This window comes from Leptonychotes weddellii, chromosome 4, assembly GCF_054177405.1.
Source record: "Leptonychotes weddellii isolate Sample4059 chromosome 4, ASM5417740v2, whole genome shotgun sequence".
Taxonomy (NCBI): domain Eukaryota; kingdom Metazoa; phylum Chordata; class Mammalia; order Carnivora; family Phocidae; genus Leptonychotes; species Leptonychotes weddellii.
In genome coordinates, this window is record NC_138372.1 from 9,257,663 (window position 1) to 9,281,236 (window position 23,574).

At 43.2% G+C, this 23,574-nt stretch overlaps 1 protein-coding gene across 1 annotated transcript in view; it reads left to right on the forward strand.

Moving 5' to 3' along the window:
- Positions 1–23,574, forward strand: part of KAZN (kazrin, periplakin interacting protein) — a 996,076-nt gene that overhangs the window by 185,606 nt on the left and 786,896 nt on the right. Inside the window, exon 2 of the mRNA XM_081816825.1 lies at positions 22,327–22,484. Within this exon, the coding sequence (XP_081672951.1) occupies positions 22,327–22,484 (158 nt within the window). The remainder of the gene's footprint in view (positions 1–22,326; positions 22,485–23,574) is intronic.

A 23,574-nucleotide genomic window follows, 5' to 3' on the forward strand; every position in this document is an offset into this window, starting at 1 on the left:
AGAGAGTTGTTGCTCTTCTTTTCTTCGATCTCCTGTTGAGTTTGTAGGTGTTCAGAATGGTTTGATCCCTATCCAGCTGAATTCCTGAGAGGAGACGAAATCCAGGTCTCCTACTCCTCCGCCATCTTGCCCCGCCCCCCTAGACCCTTAACTTTTAGATAGATAGGATGAGAGAGCAAGAGAGAGACTGGATTATATATGTGTATATACCTCTATTACAAAACCGTGTAGACAGGTGGTCTCCATTTTAACTACATATTGAGGTCAGACTGTTCACACTGTTTTGAAATACTTCCCCACGACATATAGTCTTCTACAACATCATTTACAATGGCATCACAGAGTTTCATCTTCATTTATTATTTCTATGTCCTATTATAGAGGGAAAAATACAAAGAAAGCAATGTGGGAGATCAAGGTAAAGTAATTTTGATGGTCTCACCAGGAGTCTCAAAAAGACACTAACCTAGTAGTTTTGAACCATGTGTTAATTTTTTTTCAGGACACAATCTACATGATTTTGTGCTCTAGAAAGGTCATCTCTTAGCTGTTTTCCCTGTTAGAGTTCTTTTTCTAAAAGTAAGCAGTAGTGTTGTCCCAGAAGCAATGAAAATGATCAGTTTGGTATCTTCATGTCTGCCTGTCAGGCATTGGCTATACCATCGCAAATCAATCTTCTTAGCAAGTTAAATAATTAATTGAACTACTACTTAGTGAGTCTTGAGCTCTTGTGCTAGGCACTCCGCCTATGGAGAAAACAAACAAAACATGAGTCTTCTCATCAGGGAGCTTCTAGTCTAGTGAGCAAGTCAACAGTGATTTCTGCTCCCCAACTCTTGGCACAGAGAAAGTGATCATATTTTTATAGTAAGATAGGACAGATAGAGAAGGAAAGGCTGAGTTGATCACCTGGGGCTTCAGCCATCCTGAGGGCTGAAAGCTGAATACCTCATCATACTTGTAACCCATTCCTATCACACTGACTGCCCCAATGTAGCAGTTGACAAGCTCTCCAATGGTGAGCTTTCTTTTGGTGGGGGCAAGGAGGATTCTTGATATGGGACAAACCTTGCATGGTCAGTTGTGAAAAAGAAAACAATGTGAAAGTATAATAAAATCCGAAGGAAAATTTTATTTGTTTCCTGTTTTTTTGTTTTGTTTTGTTTTAAGCCCATTAATAAGGTTTTTGCCTTACAGCTCTTGCTGAGTTGGAAGTAAGTGAATTTGTGAGCTTATTCAGGGGTCCACATTTATTTTATCTTTCCATTTCCATGGAGGATTTATGCCTAAATTAACTCATGGTCAATGGGTGACTATTCAATTGCTACCATTTCTTGAAGCTGTTTTTTTTTTTTTGGTATGGGTTTTTAGAAGATTGCGTTTGATGACAAATAAAAGGCTACATCTTTCCCCAGTTCTATCAGTGGAAATAATTTCTCACTGATAAAGGGACTTATCTTTGTGGCTTAGTGGAATCTTGGTGGTTGTATTATGACTTGTCCTTCAAGCACATGACTGATGAAACCATTTCCCTGGTTGGCAGAACCTTCCTTCTTTACTCTGGAAGGAAATCAAGACAGCATCAGCAGAATCAACTGCTTCTTAAACATAAGTCTTTAAAAGTACAGTTGTATAGAGGATGGGGTCTTGTCAATTTATTGGAGCAAAATCAAAGCTGTCGACTATAATAGAATTCAGATCTTCACCCTCTTAGTTATCCATTGCTGCATAAAGAATTACATCCAAACATAGCAAACTTTATTATCTTACAATGTGTGTGGGATAGGAATTCTGGAGCAGCTTGCCTGGTAGTTCTGGATCACTGCCTCTCCTGAAGATGTAATCATAGTATTGGGTGGCTTGACTGGAGTCATTGGATACTTGAGTGGAGCTGCTTCCAAGATGGTGCACTCACGTGGCTGTCAAGTTTGTGCTAGCTTTTGGAGGAAGATTTGATTCTTCACCACATGGACCCTTCAAGGGCTACTTTTATCCTCATAACAGGGCAGCTGACTTCCCACAGAGTGAGTGATCAGAGAGAGAGACCAAGATGGAAGCCATAGTGATTTTATGACCTAGTCGAGAAGTCAAACTCCAACATTTCTACAATATCTTTTTGGTCACACAGGTCAGCCCTCTTCAGTGTGGGATAAGACCATGTAAGGGTGTGAATACCAGGAGGTGTGAGAATCACTGCATACTGTTTTGGAGGTATCCTAGTCTCTACCTTCTGCCCCTAACAAATCATATGCAAAATACACTCCCTCCTTCCAAAGATGCCCCTCCAAATATCATCCCATTAACATCAGCTCAGAGTCTGGAATCTTGTCATCTAAATCAGGTCCAGGTATAATTCCTTATGTACAGTTTTGTTAATACCATTCTTCTGAATCTGAAGACCTGTGTGTAAAGAGGCAAGGTATCTTCCTCATGCATGTACAATGGCAGGACGAGCACAGAACAATTGCTATAGATATTCCTGTTCATAAAGGGGGAAATGCAAAGCACGCAAGAGTCAATGGACCATAACAATTCTGAAACCTAGTAGGCATGGGTTGATAGTTTCTTACCCAGACTTAAGGACTAGAAATAATTCCTCTGGGCTTTTGGGTGTACCATCTGAGATCTTGGTTATACCCTCTCAGCCACTGTTCCTTTTACGTGAAGGATAGCTCATGTGTCCATCTTCACAGTTTCCTTAGTCTGCATTTTGTGGTAGGACTCAGGATTCATAGACTTTTTTTTTTCCCCTTTTATACTGTCTCTGTCCCTTACAGTCCAAGCTGATAGTGTATCTGCCAATACTATTCTCTTAAAAACATTGTGAGTCTACTGTGAATGTCATTAGAGTTTATTCCATTAGGCAAAGCCACATTCCAAATGTCTTTGAGATAAGCCCTTCTCTACCTTGGGTTTTCGCTAAAACTGCTGAGAGATACCCTAACCTTCTTAGGAGCCCTCTTGTTTGACTGAATGGTTTTTTGACGCACCACCTTAGATATTTCTAAGGTCTAAACAAAAGATCTTATAGCCGCACCCTTGGCTTTATGTTTGTACCATGTTTTCCCAAGAGGGCTCTGAACTTGCTCTTTGCCTGGGAACCATTTCTTAATTTTTAGCCCTGTTTGTCATCTGGAGAGAATGAAATTTCTAAGACCAATAAGTCCTGGCCTTTTTTTTTTTTTTCTTTTTTTAATGATTATTCTTTAGCTTATCTCTCTTTTCTTGCTTTTTATGATTAGGAGCAAGAAGAAATCAAATAACACCTCTAACACTCTGGCTGCAAATCTCCTTTGCTAGATCATCCGGCTCATTAGATACATTTCCTACTTTCTATATCACTGCAGGCAACAGGGCCATTATACCACAGGCAACTGCCATTACATAGCAAGGATCTCATTCCTCTACTTTCCGATAGCATTTTTCTGTTTCCTTTATGCCCTTGCCAACGCAGCCTCCTTGAAGGCTAGCAGGACTCTGCTAACAGTCCTTTGAGGCACTTTTCTCCCCCAAAGTTCTTTCAGCTCCTGCCCACTGGTTGGTTTGGAAGCCACGCCCATATTTTTAGCATTTTGTTGTTGTTGTCTTCTAGGTACAAAAATCTGTATCCGTTATCTATGCCCACTTAACAAAATACCCCGAAGTAGAGTGGCTTAAGAACAATTATAAACCTTTAGTGTGTCACAGGTTTTGTGAATTTGGAAATCAAGAGTGGCTCAGCTGAGATGGTTGCTGGTGAGGTTGTACTCAGGATGTCAGCTGGGTGCAGGCATCCAAGGGCTTGACTGTGGCTGGAGAATCTGTTTCCAAGTTGCCACACTCATGTGGCTGGTTAGTTTAGCTGGATATTGGCAGGGAGCCTCAGTTCTTCACCATGTGGCCTGCTTGAGTATTCTCATGACATGGCGTCCCTCAGAGTGAGTGATCTGAGAGAGAAAATGCAATGCCTTTTTTTGGATCTAACCTCAGAAGTGACACTCTATCATTTCTGCCATATCCTGCTGGCTACACAGATGAGCCTCATTCAGTGTGGGAGGAGACTACCCAAGGCTGTGATGACCAGGGAAGCAAGAATCATCAGGAGTTATCTTAGAGTCTGGCTACCACATTCACCTTTCTGTGCCATTGGATAGTAGTAATGGTGAAATTTCAGCTTCCTGGGACCCATACATTAGCAATCCCTTCTTAGAAACATTTAAAGAGTTGAGATGAACTGTGGATCCAGAGGCAGTCAGTCTCAACTCTTGTTAGCTGGTTGTTTTTTTTTTTTTTAATTTTTATCTTTAGATGTCTAAATAACATGTCTATAATGCTTCTTTGATTTTTAATTTTTAATTATCTATTGATTGCAACTAAGGAAAATGAGTATTTTGCTCTTCCATAATCCCCCTCCCCATCATCATCCGTACATCCATATGTAGTTTTGATTAGTTTACTATTCAGTGTTTATAATATAACCATTAAGTACAAATCAATGGCAATCAGGTAGTATATTATGATTCCTGCTACTCTCTTGAACTTATTTTTATATTGTACCTTAGAGTTAATAATTGTATTTTTTTCTTGTTTTGTTTTCTTTGATTCTAACAATAATTGATCTCTAAAATCTTCCCCTTGTTTAAATTCTTCTTAATATTTTCGAACACACTAGGTATTTCATCAATACCAACCTATAGCCTGACTGCAACTTTATGAGGAACCCCAAGCCTGGGCTACCCAACTGAGCCGCTCCCACATTTATGACCCTCAGAAACTGTGTCAAATAGTAAATGTTTCCTGGCTTATCCTGCTAAGGTTAGGATTAATTTGTTATGTGGTGATAGATACCTAATCCAAGAAGTGTTGTTTTCTCTTCTCCCTCTTTTTTTCCTCTTTGATTAGGATCATCTCTTTGCTTCTAATGTCTGAGCTTCCATGATAATATGCCCTTTGTAGATGCTAGTGGGTATGTTACAAAGTTCCCATCTCCATGCAAAATCTGTTTCCTCCACTTTCCTTCCTTCTTTCTTCCTCCCTCCCTCCTTGTCTTTTCTCTCTCTCTCTCTTTTTTTTTTTAATCTCCTTCTCCCCCTCCTTCCTGTCTTCCTTCCATTCTTTTTTCCTTCTCTCTTATTTTCTTTCTTCCTTTCTCTTTGAAGGCTTTCCTCCTAGTCTGGTGATCTTATGCTGTCTGCTCCTATTTCAGAGGTACACTAAACAGGTCGTCAGAGATTCTGAGCACGTAGGGGTGGCTTGTTGACTGTGGGCCTCATCGTAAGGTAATCTGGCTGAGCTGTTTCATTGGAGAATCCATGTTATTATCTCCAGCTAATATCTATTGGGCTGGTTTGTTCCCCAGGAGAACTGTTAGTGTCATACCTTGCGTATAATCATTCTGTCTGCTATCGGCCTGCACTGAAACCCTGATTCAACCAATTTGACCACTTACTGTGTGATATTGGTAGAGTAACTGAACCTCTCTGAGCTTCAGTGTCCACATATGTGAAATGGAGGATGTTAGTAGAATCTACCTCTACCTAACAGTAGCATTGTTGTAACGATTAAATTAGTTAATATACATGAAGTACTTAGAACAGTTCTTGCCCCAAAACAAACACAAAACAGGTGTTAGATGGTATCATCCTCCTCCTCATCATCCTTATCCTCAGTAGAGCTGGGTTAGGGAAGCAGCTGGGGATCTCAGCATTGAATATTTCAGCCAACTTACCTTTATTTTCAATAAAGTATCCCTGCCTTCAACTGCCTGGTGTCCCCCAGTCCAGAAGCTCACTGTATTATCCTTTTCAGAGAATGAGTCTCCAGTGTTCATCCTGGGTGGGTAAGGGGCAGTCACCTGGCTGTGTAGATGTGGGAAGGAGTCTAAACCTTGAGTTAGTCTTCCTGTTCTCAGCACTGACTTCTCTATAACTCCCAGAGTGTCTGATGCTCTCAACCCAGCTGCGTTTGACCTCCTCCTCTCCTGGCTTTGGCTTCTGATCTTTTTTTAAGGTCTGCTTGTACTTCTGCTTCAAGCTTCTAAAGTTTTATTTTTGTAACTTTTTCTCTTTTTCCTTCGTCTTGTGGATTTGTGTGTTTTTTTAAAGAATACATTTACTATCATTTTAACCGGGTGTTGGGAGAGCAAGGATGCAAAATCATGGGTCCCTCACTGTGCCTCTCACTCTAAGTCTGAAATAAGCTTATTAAAGAAATATTTTCAAAAGCAATATAAATTAAGTGGGCCTCATGCTCATTTTGGATTTTTTGGCACTGTGGAAGGGAGAAGATAGATGCATGAGCAAACCATAATGGTAGGTAGGATGTTCACATCTGTATTTGCACATGGGCATGTCTAATTATTCAGATTCACAGAACTCCTTGTACTTGGAATTATTCACTGTCCATCTCTTGTTATGTTGTAAGCTCCACGAGGACAGATGTCTTTACTGTGTACATGGTTATATGATTTGGAACTTCAAAAATATCAACAATTGTAGTCATTATCATCACTTTCATTATAGCAGAAGAAGTCATGATAAAACACAACTAAGTTCACCCAGTATCTGCTGCTGGCTGGGCACTATTGTAAGCTCTTTGTTTACAGTGATTTATGTATTACTCACAGTGACTTTAAAGTAGGTAATATAATCTCCACTCCACAGATGAAATCAACGCTCAGAGGTGCTAACTTGCTAACTTGCCCAAGGCCTGTAGTTAGTAAGTGGAAGAGGCATGATTTGAAATTCCAGAGCCTGACCTCTAACCACAGTGCCATTCTGTTTGTTGACTGAATAACTAAATGTAGAGTCCTTCAAACAGAGCACATTTATCTGGGAAAAAAATATGGCTCCAGACTAACTGGTTTCTTCATCCCTTTCATAAATTTCATAAATCTAAAAGCAGAATTTATTTGGGATACGAAGTGATTTCCTGCTGCACTTTAGAATACAGGTGAGGATGTAGTAAAATGAAATGCATTTAAAATATTAACAGACCAAAAGTAATTAAATAGCCTAAGTGGTAATTAACATTGAGAACAAGATTTCCTTTGATAAACCTTTGTTACTAGCCAAGAATTAACAACAAAGGAGGCAGTGGGTCGTGTAGGACACCTTCTCTTTGGGGAAAGGGAAACCCCACGAACTGCTGGTTTCTTTTTCTTCAGAATGATTACAAAATTGTTGTGAACACTGCCACCCCCAATCTGAGACCCAATCCTAATCTATGTGATCAGTGTGACCCATAAAGAGACTTCACAGTTCTTACGGGTGAAATTGGTTCTTGCAGTCCTTGAAACGTGGTCCAGGGCTCGGTGCTGTGCAGAAACTTAATAAATATTTGTTGATTCGTTGGTTCATTGCTGGATTGACCTCTGCTTGGGCTCCTACTGAGGCTGCTCCATTAAAGACAAATGATTTATGGGAAGAAGACATGTCTCAAAGTATGCGATGTTAGCATTCGTGCCATCAGATGGATGTAGACAGAGGGCTTTTTCTCTTCTAGAGCCTGCCTTCCAGGGGCCATGGATTCCCTCTTAAAAATAAAGGAGGGAGACTCGGTGTTGGGACTGTTTCACTTCTGAGGACATTCGTTTTGAGTTTTTGGAAGTGACTCTGGCTGAAATAAAATATTGAGAGAGAAAGTTGCAGATTCCTTTCCCCGATGTTGGTCTTTCTGTGAGATGGTTCAGGTGAAACATAATTTTATGTCAAATTGTGGCAAAGGGATCATAGTTTTTCCTCTTTATAATTTTCTGTCTTGATGATATCTTTGCCATTTTTTAATTTGTCACTGAACACCCAGGACTAGAAATTATGTGTCACATTTACATGGCCAGTTTTATGTATTCCTGACAGTCTTGGAATATGTCTTCCAGTTTTAAAACGTTCCACCACTTTGGGACATTGGGAGGCTCATGTTTCTCGACAGACCCCCACCCCCACTGTTGTGCTGTGCTTAGGTCAGATACAGCGCAGGAAGGGGGTCGTTCCCACTGGAAAGCCAGTTTCTAATTCATTCCGTCCTACCCCAGCCCCTACCCCAGCACCCACCCAGTGCCCACCCCAGCACCCATCCCAGCCTTTACCCCAGTGCCCATCCTAGCACCCATTCCCAGATCTACCCCAGGACCCACCCCAGCACCCATCCCAGCCTCTACCCCAGTGCCCACCCCAGTGCCATCCCAGCCCCGCCCCAGTGCCTCTACCCCAGCGTTCACCCCATTGCTCAGCCCAGTGCCCATCCCAACCCCCCAGGACCCACCCAGCGCCCACCCCAGCCCCCATCCCACCCCCTACCCCTGTGCCCACCCCAACACCCATCCCAGCCTCTACCCCAGTGCTCACCCAGCACCCACCCCAGTGCCATGTCTCCCCCATTAAAAGCAGGAATCATAAGGATCTATTTAACATGCAGTTTGCTTCTCCAGGTCCTCGCTCTTTGCCTTGGCAAGGACTGTTGGCAGGAAGCCTCCTGCCCATGGCTGCCCAGGTCTCTGGGACTTTCTCAATTGCATTTGCATGCGGATTGTATGCTTGAGCTCCACAATGCTGCATCTGGCCTTGCATAATAAAATGTCAGCAGCCCCTTCATATCAGCTGGTGAAGTTATGTTACCTCCCAAAGCAAAGGAAGCTGCCCAGGGTGCTTTCTCCTGGGATTCTTTCTGAAAAGAATAGAACAGTCAGCTGTCCCTCACACTCTTGGACTCGGAGCGGTCTCTGTTGTCCTCCTTCCAGGAGCTGCCTGGAATCTTAGGTTTGACCACCTTGCTCATGGGGAAACGTGGTGGCAGGGCTCTGCACATGGGCGGTCAGGCAGTTGGTGCTGCCAAGAGTAGAGTCCGGTGTGACAGCCCGAAGTCTTCATGGATGGTGACTGCTGTCTTGTGTTAGGCTGCCGATCCCCTTCCAGCAGATGCTCTCACAGTGGTACCAAGAGCTGACATCAGGGCGGGATGTGGGTAAGGCCAAGAGGGTGATACTTAGCACCCCAAAGTAAAACAATGAACAGGGTACTCCTCACTTCATAATTTGAAGCCAGGTCTGGCTGATGGTTCACGTGCTGGTCCAGGGCCTTGGAGTTGGACAAAACTGGATCTGAACGCCAGTCCCCCCCTTGATTGCCTTTGTGACCTTGGGCAAGTCACGTCTCTCTCCTCAGTTTCCTCATCTGCAAACTACAGGTCATCAGACCCTCACTGGGTTTTTGTAAGAATTATAACAATACACAAAGTAAGCATGGCTCCTGGAACACAGCAGGTGTACAATGAAGGACTGTCATGGTTTTACTTACAACAGGAACTAGGTACTGTTATAAGTGTTACTGTGAGTGATAAAAGTTGTATCACTGTAGAGTGTTTGGTGAATAAATTCATACTGCCTTTGAATTGCAACAGAGTTCAACTTTTTGAGCCCTCCCCAGCATGTCGGTCATACTTACTTAGGTACAGTTGACATGCTAATGGCATTAGCAATGGCATTAGCAAGATTATCTATGATTAAAGCAGATACTTTGATTTATTCACTTATGTTTGATGTATTTCCAGTATTACATACTTGGGAACATACTTGCTTTTTCAGTTTCATTCATTTAGATCTTAAAAAAGAGTATTTTATGGACTTAGCTAGCACAGGAAGGGAAAGTTGCAGATTCTGTGTGAAGCACAGAAGGACCAAAGCCCACTCTACAGTGTGGGACATGAAGATGATGGGCCAGGACTCAAAGTGATAACCTCCAGGATTCTTAGGCTCTGCCATCAAAATGCAGCTAATGGAGAGCAAAGGAACCGGGACCCTCCTTCCTTCCGCCCCCAACCAAAGTCCAGATAGGGCTGGAACCTTCTTTGAGATCTTGTGTTTTGTTTTAAAATTTCATGTGAGGGGACCTGGGTGGCTCAGTTGGTGAAGTGTCTGCCTTCGGCTCAGGTCATGATCGCGGGGTCCTGGGATCAAGCCCTGCGTCAGGCTCCCTGCTCAGCGGAGAGTCTGCTTTCCCTCTCCTTCTGCCCTCCCCCACCCGCTTGTGCTCACTCTGTCATGCTCAATCTCTCTCTCTCTCAAATAAATAAAGTCTAAAAAAAAAAAATTCACATGAAAGTTGCACTCCATTCCATATTTCAGCCCTATTTATTTTATCCTAGAAAGAATGATCAGCCTCCGTCAGTCCTCCCAACCCCTGAAAGGGCCCTGGGAGAGAGCACAAGCCATGTGCATCCCAGCATGTGTATCCCACTCCAGGGAACCAGGAGTCTGACTTGAAAAGTGGGGCTAAGCTACTGCTCTAAATACAAAGGGGGAATCAGGAACACCTGGAGAACAGACTGTAGTGAAATGAAGGAAAGGGAGCAGAGCGGGGAAAGGTCTTGGGGCAGAGATCTGGGCTGCAATTGGGGCATGGAAGGAAATTGGCAGCCAAACCCATGAACCACAGACCCGCCTTTCAGGTGCCTATCGGGTCTGAACTGTACCGAGCTGTCCAATGAGGATGGCCTCTCGGCTTCTTTTCAGGGAATTCATTGGTTTCAGGAGTGAAGTTAGCCTCCTGCCGATGGAGAGCATGTTCTGGAAGGACCACAGTTAGGATATTCCATCTTCTGTCACCGCGAGGCTGACGCATCCTTGGCCCCACTTCCTCCTCATCGAGCCAGAGTCCATTCAGAGTCACTGCAGTCTTTACCTAGACAATGACATTCCAGTGAAAATCCGTGCATCGGAAATCCGTGCGTCGTGCCCAGGCAAGCCTTTGGGCTACATGATTTCTGTCATAATCCATTTCTCACAGAGCGACTTTATTGTGATTTATTCCCTCACAGCTTCTATTAGGTGGAAGCAGCTGGGAGGCTGCACATAAAGGGAAGGAAGCACTTTTTGAATGTGAGGGGGCAATGTGGGGACAGATCCAGGTTAGGTGTGATGGCTCCGTGATGGAGAGTTCTTCTACTCCAGGTGGAGCTCTGGGGCCCCGGGAGGGAAGCTCACAAGTGAAAGCACCTATTATCTTTGTGCAAATTGATACTTGTCTGCTGTTTGCCCGCCTGGGAGTGCTCTGGGCCATGTTCCAGTGGAGGTCACCTTTTGTGCTGATGCCGAAGGAAATGGGTAGGATTGGCAGGCATGCAGTTTTCTCACTGCTGCGGTGGATGGGGATGGTGTCACTTATAGGCCACAGGATTGTGTTGCTCGAATACTAAACTCCTGGGACCCTAGGGCCACACTTCCTAGACTTCGAATAGCGATAGATTGTTGTAGCCTTTGACCCAGCTTGGTGTGTCTGTTGAGTGCAGCAGGGAGAACCACAGGGCCATGGAGCCTTTCACGGGATGTGGGTTTGTGGCCGTAGCCAAGTTGCTAAAATGATTGGGCCTCAGTTTCCCCAACAGAAGGATGGAGTCAGTAGTTCGAAAGCATGAGTCATATGGGATGAAGCGTGATGATACGCACAGTGCTTGGCATTCAGTAGGTGCTGTGTGAACAGTGGCCACCATGATGGGGGGGCGGGGTGTCTTTGTTGTTCCTGCTGCCTTCCTCGGAGCGAGGCATGGAAAACGTCAACCTAGGGAAGTATCCTAGCTCCTACCCGGTCTAGAAGCCTTGAGAAATAGAAGCCAATGGGTGTAGGCAGTACAAAGAGCATCAGATGTGGGGCTTTTGTCAGCAGGTTCTCTTGGTGCAGAAAGCAGTGTGAGCTTGAGGAAAAGGAGGGGACTTCTCATGCAGGGGTGAGGGCAGGAGGCAGCTCGGTTTCTGGTGGACTGTGGGTCCCGACCATTTTCTTCTCCCGCTCTTCTCTCTCTGCCCCTCTAGCTGCCTTTCCCCCTTCCAGACTGCACACTGGACTGTGGCCGTCCAGTCAAACAGCATTTCCAGGCCGGAGGTCTCAGCCTCAGTTCCGACGACTGGACAGTTGTCTGGCAGGGAATGAAAAGGGTGTCATGGTGGACGGGCACATGCAGGGCTGTGGGAGCGGACGGGGCTTGATTCCGAGCCCTGACAGCTGCCCTCTCTGGCAGGACAGGCTCTGAGGGGCACGGAAGGACAAGGTCTGCTCCAGGCTCCAGGGAATCAGGCAGGGGCCGCGAACCACTTGTGGTGATTGTAGCTGAGTACTTTCCCTGAACACGAGCTCTAGGCCAGGCACGGTCTAAGACTGTATTTGCATTAAGGACTTTAGGCTTCATTACTCCGAACCAGAAATGGCTTAATCTCCGTGTGAGCGATGCGACAAGAGAGGCCCAGAGAAGGAGGTCACCTCCCCAAGCGTGCACAGCTAGTTAACAGGTGGAGGCAAGATTGGAACTCAGGGTAGCTGACTCCAAAGCCCATGCTTCTTTAAAAGACATGCCCCCTTCCATGGGAGGCAGGCTGAACCTCCCCTATGCTTCTCCCTGGCCATGGGTTTGGGTCACCATTTATCTTCCACACCTCCCCTCTGGGACGCACCCCAGCTCCCCACTGACCTGTCGTCCATCGGCTGTCAAGCCCTGTGGGCTCCTTCAGAGCCTGATCTGTCACCACCTTGCTCAGCTTCCTCCACATCACTGTACACATTGTCACCGCTCTTGCGATGGCCTGTGTTTTCACTTCCACTGTGACACTGCACTGCATCTAAATCCACATGCATTTCTCAGCACCCGAGACGTAACTCTGGGTCTCTTGCAAATAGAGCCATTTAAAGACCTTGGTTGTAGATTCATTATGAGCAGGGAGAATCCTTGATCTGAAGGATTTATATTGTTGCTTCCCTTTGAACCTGACCAGTTATGTTAAGTAGGTCTTTTCCAGCGGTGCCAAGGTAACATACGGGATCCTGTCTGCGTTTCACCATTAGACTCCAGATGCAGGATCGTCATTGTTGTCCTTCCACGTTCTAGTTTCAGGGTTTTTTTTTTTTTTTTTAGGTCTGTGCTCTTCAGCTGGCTGCCCAACTTTTTTTTTTTTTTTTAATTGTGGTAAAATATACCTAAGAGAGCACAGTTCAGTGGAATACACTCCCAATCTTATGTAACCCTCACCACGACCTAGGACTAGAATATTTTCGTCACCACGAAAGAAAACCCCGTCTCTCCGGCCTCCATCCCTGGAGTCCCTGGCAACCGCTAATCTGCTTTCTCTTTCTCTGGATTTGCCTGTTCTAGACATTTCATATAAATGTCATCATTCAACGTGTAGCTTTTTGTGGCTTCTTTCACTGAGTCTGTGTTTTTGAGGTTCATCCGTGTTATAGCGTGTATGACACATGTAGCATGCGAGAGCATGAACTTCATTCCTTTTTATGGACAAATAATATTCCATTTTGTGGGTACCATGTTTTGTGTATCTGCTCATCAGCTGATGGGCATGTAGGTCATTTTCACCTTTGGCTGGTGTGAGCATTCATGGGCAAGTGTTTGCTTGGACACCTGTTTTCAGTTCTTTTGGTTATTTACCTAAGAGTAGAATTGCTGGTTCACATGGAAATATTTTTTTTTTTAAGGTTTTATTTATTTATTTGCGAGAGAGAGAGAACAGAGGCAGAGGGAGAGGGAGAAGCAGACTCCTTGCCGAGCAGGGAGCACAATGCAGGGGCTTGATCCCAGGACTCCGGGATCATGACCTGAGCCAAAGGCAGACGCCTAACCAACTGAGCCGCCCAGGTGCCCTGGGAATTCTTTAACTTGCTGAGATTCTTTAACTTTCCGAGTTTAACTTATTGAGAAACTGCCAGCCGGTTTTCCACAGTGGCTGCACCATTTTATGTTCCCAGCGGCGACGTATGAGGGTTTCAATTCCACATCCTCTCCTCTAGCATCAACTTTTGACTTGCAGAATGAGTTTTATTATAACAAAGGGGGAAAAAATACCTGAATTATTTAGGCTTCATTTATTTAATGAGACCATAGTAAAACAAGACTTGTGAGCATTTTAATACAAAATATGTCACAGAATTTGAGATGCACGAAAAGCAAAGGTTGTTTAACATGTAGGGATAAATTCGATCATTAGTTCATATCTATGGGCCATATAAATGACAAGATTGTAAAATCCATGGAGCTTCTGGTGGCGAGGCTGTGCCCCATGATATGATTCATTTGGTGTATTTTTTTCCTATAAAAATGTACAGTGGCCCATCTCAGTGACATCTGGACTCATCTGCATAAAATGAGTGTTTAGGGTCATATTATTATTACTCCATGTTCTATACTTCATCTGATATATAAAAATAGAGGCACAGTTGTGGTAAGTTGTTATTCCTCTTCTGAAAACATTAAGAAATTTTATGTGTACCTTCTATTTTTGCTAATGACACAAAATGTTGAAACTCGTTATTTTTTTCTTCCACCAACCCATGAATGTGCCATCCTTATCTGAAACCTAAATAAATACTCGTTAATGTACAGTGAAATTCAAATGAGCACTTTATATAAATAAGCCTTGTATAGAAATACGTGTTTCTTCAAATTTGTAGACCAGAATAATGTGCAATAAATTTAACATCATTTCACATTCCAAGCCACCGACAAAGTAAACTGGTTTTATGACTCAATTTCCTAACCTCAGGTAGAGTAAGAAAGCATATATATGGCTCTTCATTCCATAATCCATCATACATTTTAAGAAAAGTATTATTTGGTTGAGATTTTTATATGTCAAATGGAGCAGAGTGTACATAATGCCCGATTCTAGGGTATCATGATGGGGTGGCAGAGGAGACAGAATGGGGTGAAGTTGCCTTTTTCTTTCACTTCTTTTTTTTTTAATTCTTTTGGACAAATATTTGTTTGTTCAAGCACTACTATGTTCCAGATGGTATATAGTGATGAATTGAGTAAACAGTGTTGCTGGCCTCTGGGAACCTACACTTCGTGAAGGTCTTATGGTTATCTGTTGTTGCATAACAAACCATCCCCACACTGAATGGTATAAGTCAATACCCTACCATGCTCACAGTTTTGTGAGCCAGGAATTTGGGTATGGTGTAGAGGAGTGGCTCATCCCTACTCCAGAGTGGCGGGGGCCATATCTTGGGTGACTTGAATGGTAGAGATGGCCAGGGCTATGTGTCTAAAGCATCAGTTATGGTGGATGGCTAGATTCCTTGGTTCTTCTCTACATTGCCTCCTCTAGGATTGGAATATTCAAAGTGGCCTCTTTATTCCGAGATCTGGATCCTGGTCTGGCTAGCTGCTTGGAAGAACTAAGGCTGACGGGGCATCTCTTTCTTTCTCCATGTAGTCTATGTGTGTGGGCTTCCTTCAAGCATGGTGGTCTCACCACGGGCCGACTTCTTACATGGCAGATAGCTTCTCCCAGAGCAAGTGTTCCAAAATCATGAACAGGAGCTATAAGACCTCTTATGACCTAGCCTTAGAAATCCCAGAATGTCACTTCTACCCCTTAATAATGGTGAACCATGTCATTAAAGTCAGCCAGACTCATGGGAGGGGATTTATACTCTACCTCTCAATGAGAGGAGTAACATAAAATTTAAGATCATTTTAATCTGCCACAGAGGAAGGCGGACATTAAAGAAATAATCACATAAATAACTTTTGCAATAAGAAAAGTACAGGTTTCTTTATAGTAATTAGGACTTCTTGATTGCAAATGACAGAAACTCAACCCAGAGGGGCTAATGAAAAGAAGGGAAGCTGCTGACCCACGTAAATGAGAAGTCCGTGGCTGAATCCCGATGCTGTCATAATACGGTCAGGAATCTTTCCCTGTTTGTCAGTGATAATTGTCTCTTTCCTCAGGTGATTTTATTCTCAGGTGGGGGGGTGAGTGGGGCACTCCTCAAATGATAGCTACAAAGGCCACCAGCTGCTCCATACTTCTAACAGTGTAGCAATCACAACGGAAGAAGAGACTCTACCTCTTTCTTAATAGTTATATCAAATGGTCCTGAGATTAAATCTGATTGGCCACATTTAGGTGCCTTCTCCTGAGCCAACCACTGTTGCCAGGGAAATGAAAAGCTTGGATCGGCCAGGTCTGGACTGTGTGCCTCCCTCTGGGACCTCAGAAGAGGACCAGCCCTACATGAACTACAAGTGGGGATCTTGTTTCCAGGGAAAGGAGAGACAGTTTCTTTTATGAGAACACAATGGAAATAGATGCTAACCAGACACACATAACGTACCCATTACACAAGCCGAAAAACACAGGATGACCTGCCTTGAAAATTAGGTCCACACACAGACGCAAGGGGGAGGATATTCCTCCCTGTTGTCATTCCTTCCAATCAGTCCACTTGCAGTTATTAAGTTTTCATTGTGTACAAAGCATTAGACAATTTGTAACTAGGATGTGGGGGCTCATCCAGGAAAAAGATGTGACCATTAGGTGGCAGTAGCGCACACAGGCTTTACTGGGTGAGGCTTTGACAGTTTTGGGGGCCAGGAAGTCCCTCACAGCAGGTGACCTACCTGAAGAGCAAGATAGGAGGGCAAGGGAACTGCCAGGGGAGAGGGGGATCCTAGGGGGGACTTCTGCATCTAGGTGATGTCACCTAGCAGCACAGTGGGGATTGTGTGGGTCAGAGAGTAGCAGTGGCTTAGGGTCTCTATGCTCGGGGCTTGTCTTTTCTATGGCTAGCAGATATTGGGTGCAGTCTTGTGGGGCATGCAAAGCAGACAGGCTCTAAATAGCTAAAAATCTGCCTATTGGGGCTATATTTAACACAAGTGGATGTGTCAGAATTTGAGTTTGGCACCTGCTGGCTTTTGAGTTAATGGGTCTCAGCCTGCAGTGAAGAAATAAACCACTCAGACCATCTTTGCTGATTTATGTAATGAGGAGTTAATGATTATCCTCGGTCATAAACAGAGCAACCAGTTAACATCAGCAAGTTGAAGACTTGAGGTATAAACTGTGGAATAATAATCGTAATAGTTAAAGCTTCGTACATAATTATCACACGACAGATACTATGTCATGTGCTTTATGCTAACTGTCTCATTTAATTCACAGATAACTCTATGTAGGAGTTCCTGTTATTGTCCCCAGTTCAGATGGGAACACAGAGGGGTCCAGGAACTCATCCCAGCTTATACAGTTGGAGGGGCAGATAGCATCGAGACCCAGGCAGACAAGCTTCAGAGTCAACACTCAGAAACTGCCGCAGCATCTTCGGGGAGCTGGGTAATCTTACTGGCCCGTTTCTTCACCTGGGAAAGTAGAAGGGCTTACCAGGTGATGCTCCATGCCCCATCTGCCGCTGGACTTCGAGGCTTACTCTGTATGGCGCGCCAGGTGGAAATACATCAGTGGGAGCCCCTTGGCTGTGTCCTAAGGGAAGTGGTGAGAATGGCGTGGGAGGATATGGGGGACCAGACAGGCAGCTCCTTAGCCCAGGAAGAGCAGTGGGAGGGGGATGGAGCAGCAAGTGGTCTGCAGGGTCGGGGGGGAGTATAATGTAGGGATTAGGAGTGCAGGCTCTGCCTAGGTATGAATCCTGCCTCCCTCACCCACTAGGTAGTAATCTTGGGTGAGTCACCTCATCGGAGTTCCTTCATTTGTAAACTAGGAGCGAGAATAATAGCACTTACTTCAGGAGAATTGTCGTGGTGATTAATTGAGGCAGTGCCTGTCAAACATAGAGCACAGTGCTTGCCAAATAGTGCCGCCCGTAGATGTGTGCTATAATATTCCTTCTACTGCTAGGTATTATTATCAGTGCAGGAACCGTGTGATGGAGAGAAGAGGTACAAGGAATATAGGTAAAGAAGCACCCGAGAAGGGTGCTCCAATCCTAGCCATTTTTAGCGCATGAAATGTTTACTGTGTGCCAGGCACTCTGCCATCTGCTTGTTTCACGTTTGCTAAAAAAAAAAAAAAAAGTCTAGATGTGTTCCCTCCCCTTACTTTTATTGTGCCCCACTTGGCTGGTGTTGGTGGTATAACACCCTGCTTGTGGTGTTGTCTCTAATGACATTATTCTGGATCCAAAGTGAGGTATCATGGCAAGATGGTGAGACCATGCATTGGAGAGTTATGACCTTGGGTCTCATCTCTGTTGTGTAAACCTCTCTGAGCTTCAGATTCCTCGTATCTCTAATAAATCTCTAACAATAACCACAGCCAACATTCATTGGGAACCTACAATATGCCGGGCACTGCGGGATGTAAACTTTCTCCTTTCCAAGAAGAGCTGTAAGGAGTTTGGGGAATAGCTGTGTCCGTGTGTCTATAAGCAAAGAGCTTGGGAGCTGAGGTATCCTCAGAATGACTTAGGGAAACAACCTTATGTCCACGTATTGGGAGGGAAGGGGAGGGAAGGCAGGATGGTGGTGGAAAATGTAGCACAGGTCATCCAGAGATTGGTCCTTGACTCTGGGTAAGTTATTTGGATGCCTGCTCAATTGCTGTCCTTACCTGTGCCCCAAGTTTCCTGTTGGCAAGAAATATAGAGGGTTTCAAAATTTAGAGTCAGACTGAAAAAGTCATTTGTTGTTATTGTTTTTAGCTTTCTACAATAGAACTCAGCTTCGATCTGGAGCCCACATTTCCACTGATGGTAACTCAGTCATGTCTGGTTGAAAACTTGGTATCTTTTTTGGGTAGATAGCAAATAAATTCAGATTGCTCTCTCTACCCTCTTTCCCTTCTTTTTGGGTTCTCAGGAGGCTTATGTGTTGTCCTGTCTTGGGGATGTGTATCTGCTCCATGAATCTCCCTCTGGACACTTCAGGACTCAATGGTAATGTCTTCATCCCCCGGGATGCTAGAAGAGACTGGAGGTTGGGGGATGATGGTAGTAAGGCAGTAATGCTATCTCAGATCCTCTCTGACATAGAAGGCCATGTGGTTATCATTTCTGTGCAAATCCTGGGTGCCCCATACTGACAAGCACACTGACAGAATGCCCCGCCCAGATGCCTAGGGCAGGATGTAAGACGTTAAGTCACTTTAGCTTTCAAATCCCCAACTCTATCTGGGTGCTTCTCACCATCTCCTCCGGAGAACGAAGATTCAGGAGAGGCAGGAATCAGGCCCCATACTTTCTTGTTCATCTTTCTCTGCTTGGGCCAAAGTCCTCTCCCAGTCCAGGACAGGATTTGAGAGTCTTCCTATGTAGTGAGGAACTGCTCTGATGTCATATCCTGTATTCTTTCTACTCTGTGGCTTATAGTTGCAACACTGTGCTCTGTTTTCCAAGTTTGATTCTCCGTAATTCAAAACCATCATTTATTTATTATTTGTAGTACTTACTGTAGGATTTACAATATGCATACCTAACAACACAGTCCACCTTCAAATGATATAACACTTTTTGTATTTGTGAACATTCTCATTCTTTGTGTTCTTTGTGCTGTCGTATGTTTTATATATGTTCTCAACCCCACAATACGTTATTGTTTTGCCTTCAACCATCTATTATCATTTAAAAGAATTAAAAGATGAGAAAGAAAATGTCTTTATGTTACATATTGCTCCTTTCAGGCATTCTTTTTTACATTTTTGTAAATAAAAGTTTCCCTCTAATGCCATTTTCCTTCTGCCTGAAGAAATTCCTTTAACATTTCTTTTAATGAAAATCTACTGTAGAGGTGGTGAGTTCTTTCAACTTCTGTTTATCTAAAACAAGTCATTATTTTACCTTCATTACAAAAGATATTGTTGGTTATAGCATTCTAATTCTAGGTTGGTAAGTGTCTTTTTCTTTTGGTATTTTAAAGGTGCACAGATTATCTTCTGGCTTGCATAGATTCTTATGACAAGTCTGACATCATTCTTACCTTTGTCCCTCTGAATGCAATATGCCTTTTTTGGGGCTGCTTTTAAGATTTTCTCTTTCTCACTGCGTGTGTGTGTGTGTGTGTGTGTGTGTGCATGCGCACACACAATTTGATTATAATATGTCTTGGTGCCATTTTCTTTGTGTTAGTCCTGTTTGGGGTCTATTGAGATTCTTGTATTTGTATGTTTATAATTTTATCAAATTTGGAAAACATTCTTTCCATTATTTCTTCAAATATTATTTCTGTCCCTGCCCCCACCCCACCCCCAGACTCCAAGTGCATGTATGGCAGATAGCTTTATATTGTCAAAGAGGCTCTGTTCGTTCATTCTAGAGAGTTTTATTACTATAATTTTAAGTTCACTGGTTTTTTCTTCTGCACTGTTTAATCTGCTATTAATCTCACTTAGTAAAAACTTCATTTCAGATACTGTATTTTTCATTCTTAGAAACTCCATTTGGTTCTGACTTAAATATTCTGTTTTTCTCCTCACTATAATCATGTTTTATTTCACAACTTTGAACACGCAAAACATATCCATAATAGCTGTTTTAATAGCCATGTTTGCTAATGCTATCACTTGTTATTTCTGGGTCTGTTTCTTTTTTTTTTTTTTAAGATTTTATTTATTTATTTGACAGAGAGATAGAGAGAGAGCACAAGTAGGCAGAGAGGCAGGTAGAGGGAGATGGAGAAGCAGGCTCCCCGCAGAGCAGGGAGCCCGATGTGTGGGACTCAATCCTGGGACTCAATCCTAGGACCCTGGGATCATGACCTGAGCCGAAGGCAGATGCCCAACTGACTGAGCCACCCAGGCGCCCCAGGTCTGTTTCTATATACTGATTTTTCTCCAGGCTATGAGTCACACTTTCTTGCTTCTTTACATGTCTGGTAATTTTTTACTGAATACTGAGCATTATGAATTTTGCATTTTTGGGTGCTAGATTTTGTCATACTTCTACACACAAAAGATGCTCCTTTTTTTTTTTTCCTGGCAGGTATTTCAGTTACTTGCCAATCAGTTTGATTCTTTCAGGGCTTATTTTTAAACTTTTTGGTTAGGCCTAGAGTAAACTTTATTCTATGGATCATTTAGCTTCATTTCTAAAGCCTGATCCTTCTGGAGTCTTTACTGAATATGCCCTGAATTCCAGCAAAGCCCATCCACTTCGGCTGGTGAGCTTGCAAACAGTTTGTGGCCCTGTGAGATCTCTTGGAATTGTTTGGCTTACGGCTGCCCAGACTATAACTCTTCTCTCCTGGAATTTTTTTCTTGCCAGGTCACATAGGGTTTCATCCTACTCACACACAGGATTGATATTCAGCCAACAACTCAAAGGGACCCCTTTGCAGATTTCTGGAGATCTCTGTGCAGCCCCCTCCTCTTTACTTCTTTGTCTTGCAGACTGCTTGCAAAGGTAGCCTTCCCAGTCTCTGTCTTCTCAATTCAGTGAGATCACTGGGCTGTCCTTGGATTCCTGTTCCTATGCTGAAGTCTGGCTATCCCTTTTTTGCAGAATGCCTGGTGATGATTGGACTCAACTTTTTTTTCCTCCCCTTTTCTAAAGCATCACAGTATTGCGCTGTCTGTTGTTCAAAGTCTAAAAATACTTGTTTGGAAGATATCAAACAGTTTTCTAGTTATTTATGGCAAGAGGGTAATCTGAACCCTCTTACTCCCTGCTAGTAAGAAGCAGAAGGGCTCAGAGTTATTCTATTGTATACTAGTTTTTTGATGATAACTTTCATCTTCAGAATTGTGGTTGGTACAGTGGTTTTCCTGAGAATGCCTAGGCTTTACTTATTCTTGATTCAAGAGGATAGATTTACCTGAAATTTACAGAAATTCTATAAGGAAAGAAATTTGAATTCAAGGAGAAATAAGGAAATTAATTCAATAATATTTACTGAGCACCTCCTATTCGCTAGTCCTGCCCTCATTGTTGGAGATATAACCATAAACAAAGATTGAAAAAAAAAATCTCTGCTCTTACTGAGTGCACTGTAGAGAAAGTAGAGGAAGAGGCAACAAGCATAATAAATAAGTGAAATCTTAAAATTTATAACAGGTCAGATGGCAAGCGCTACATGAATTATAGAGAAATAATAATCCTCCCAGCACACATGTGGCATTGGCTGGAAAACATGGCCTTTGTCCCTTCATATACTTGAATGATGGAGGCCATCTGCTTAGAGGTAAAGTAGCCAAGTATATTACCATAAATGTAAATCTACTCGAGGGCTGTCCCCTCATGCCCTGCTAATCTCTGTAATTTATACACACTTACCACAAAGTCATCTTCATGGAAGCATTCCCTAAATTGTTTCTTTTCAGTTTTCTCAACAGGACTTGGACGCTCCATGAGGGTAGGCCTTGTGTCTGCCTTTGTTCACCATTATATCCCCAAACACTCCATATAGGTTTGGTATTTGGAGAGCGCTCAATACATACTTGTTAGCTTTTAAACACGTGTGTTGAAGAGCTTCGTGGATGCACTGGTTTCTCGATACCTGCCTGTGTTGTACCTTATCTGCACCCCCCCCACCTCTCTCTTTAAAAGTACCGGTCAACTTCTCTTTGAAAGTCACCTGTTCTGATCACTCTCTCCTTCTTTCTCTTTTCTGTAGCTGTGCAGTCACTCCACACCCTAAATGACCAGATATCCCATTTTATTGTCACCAAGTCGAAGGCACTGGAAGAAGACAAAGACCCCTTTCTACCCACTGAGAAAGAGACTCTGAAGAGTTCCATGATACTGATGAGGCACCTCTTAATGGATGCTCAGGTACAGAGATTGACAAGGAAATTCTACATAGAGTCCATGGTATCTTTTTTTGTGTTGTTGTTTTTGGTAGAAGTTGTGCAAAAATGTTCGACTACCACACTCTGGAAACCACCTTTGTGATAAACAGCCGTATAGCGGACATTCTGATATACTGGGTCTTGGATTTCTGATTAGGAATTATTTGGGGTCTAGTATTAAAATAGCTTGGTTTTAAGTCAAAGTAATAGGGCTTAAAAATAATATATGTGTTGTTTCTGAGAATTTAACAGATCTCTCATTAGCCTTGGAAAAGTGAAAAATCCATTTACATACAAACTTGGCAGGCATCAAAGCTGGTGAAGGCTCTGGAGTGGAGTAATATGTATCCCAAACAGCATCACTGAGCAGCTAATGAATATTTTGGTACATTTGATGCACCACCAGTAAGCGAATCAGCACTGTTGTGGGTTTTTTTTTTTTTTTTTTAATGCTCGCAATGAATTAATTACAGAAGGCATTTAGCTCGTTGTTCGCTTTTGTTGAGATTCTTCTTCAAGGTTTTTCCTTGTGCACTATTTTATTGAAATATTTAAAGGTAATCCATGTACTCCTTCTGGCTTTGTTGGTGAGTCTCTCCAGATACGTTGGTAGGCAAATACCAGGTGTTTTAGGAGAACTGATAGTTTTCGATGTTAGTGAAGCCAAGCTGAACTAGACTTTATTGTCATTTCTACCTCGTCAGTATCTAGAAATGTTTCCAAAAATGGTCTTTGGTTTGGGTGATTTTGTATTGGTTTGCCCCGGAGCTTTCCTCCTGAGTTTGTTTTCTGATCTATAGCGGTTTAGGTCAGAATGGTGGCTGGTTTCCTGTGTTCCGCTCTGTATCAGATTTTGAACGGTGGTTTCTTTGCTTTTGTTTCAACCATGGTGGTGGTTTGTGTTTTGTTTTTCTAAATCAATCCTGAAGCCTGTATCTGGTACCAGTAAGACCTGTACTGGCAAGATCTTGGTGCGTTTTTCACCTGTCAATGCTTGAAGCTGCCCCATGGGGTTTTTGAGCCACTGTGTTCAGAGGACCCAAATTATGCAAAGCCTTTCATTTTTATTCAGT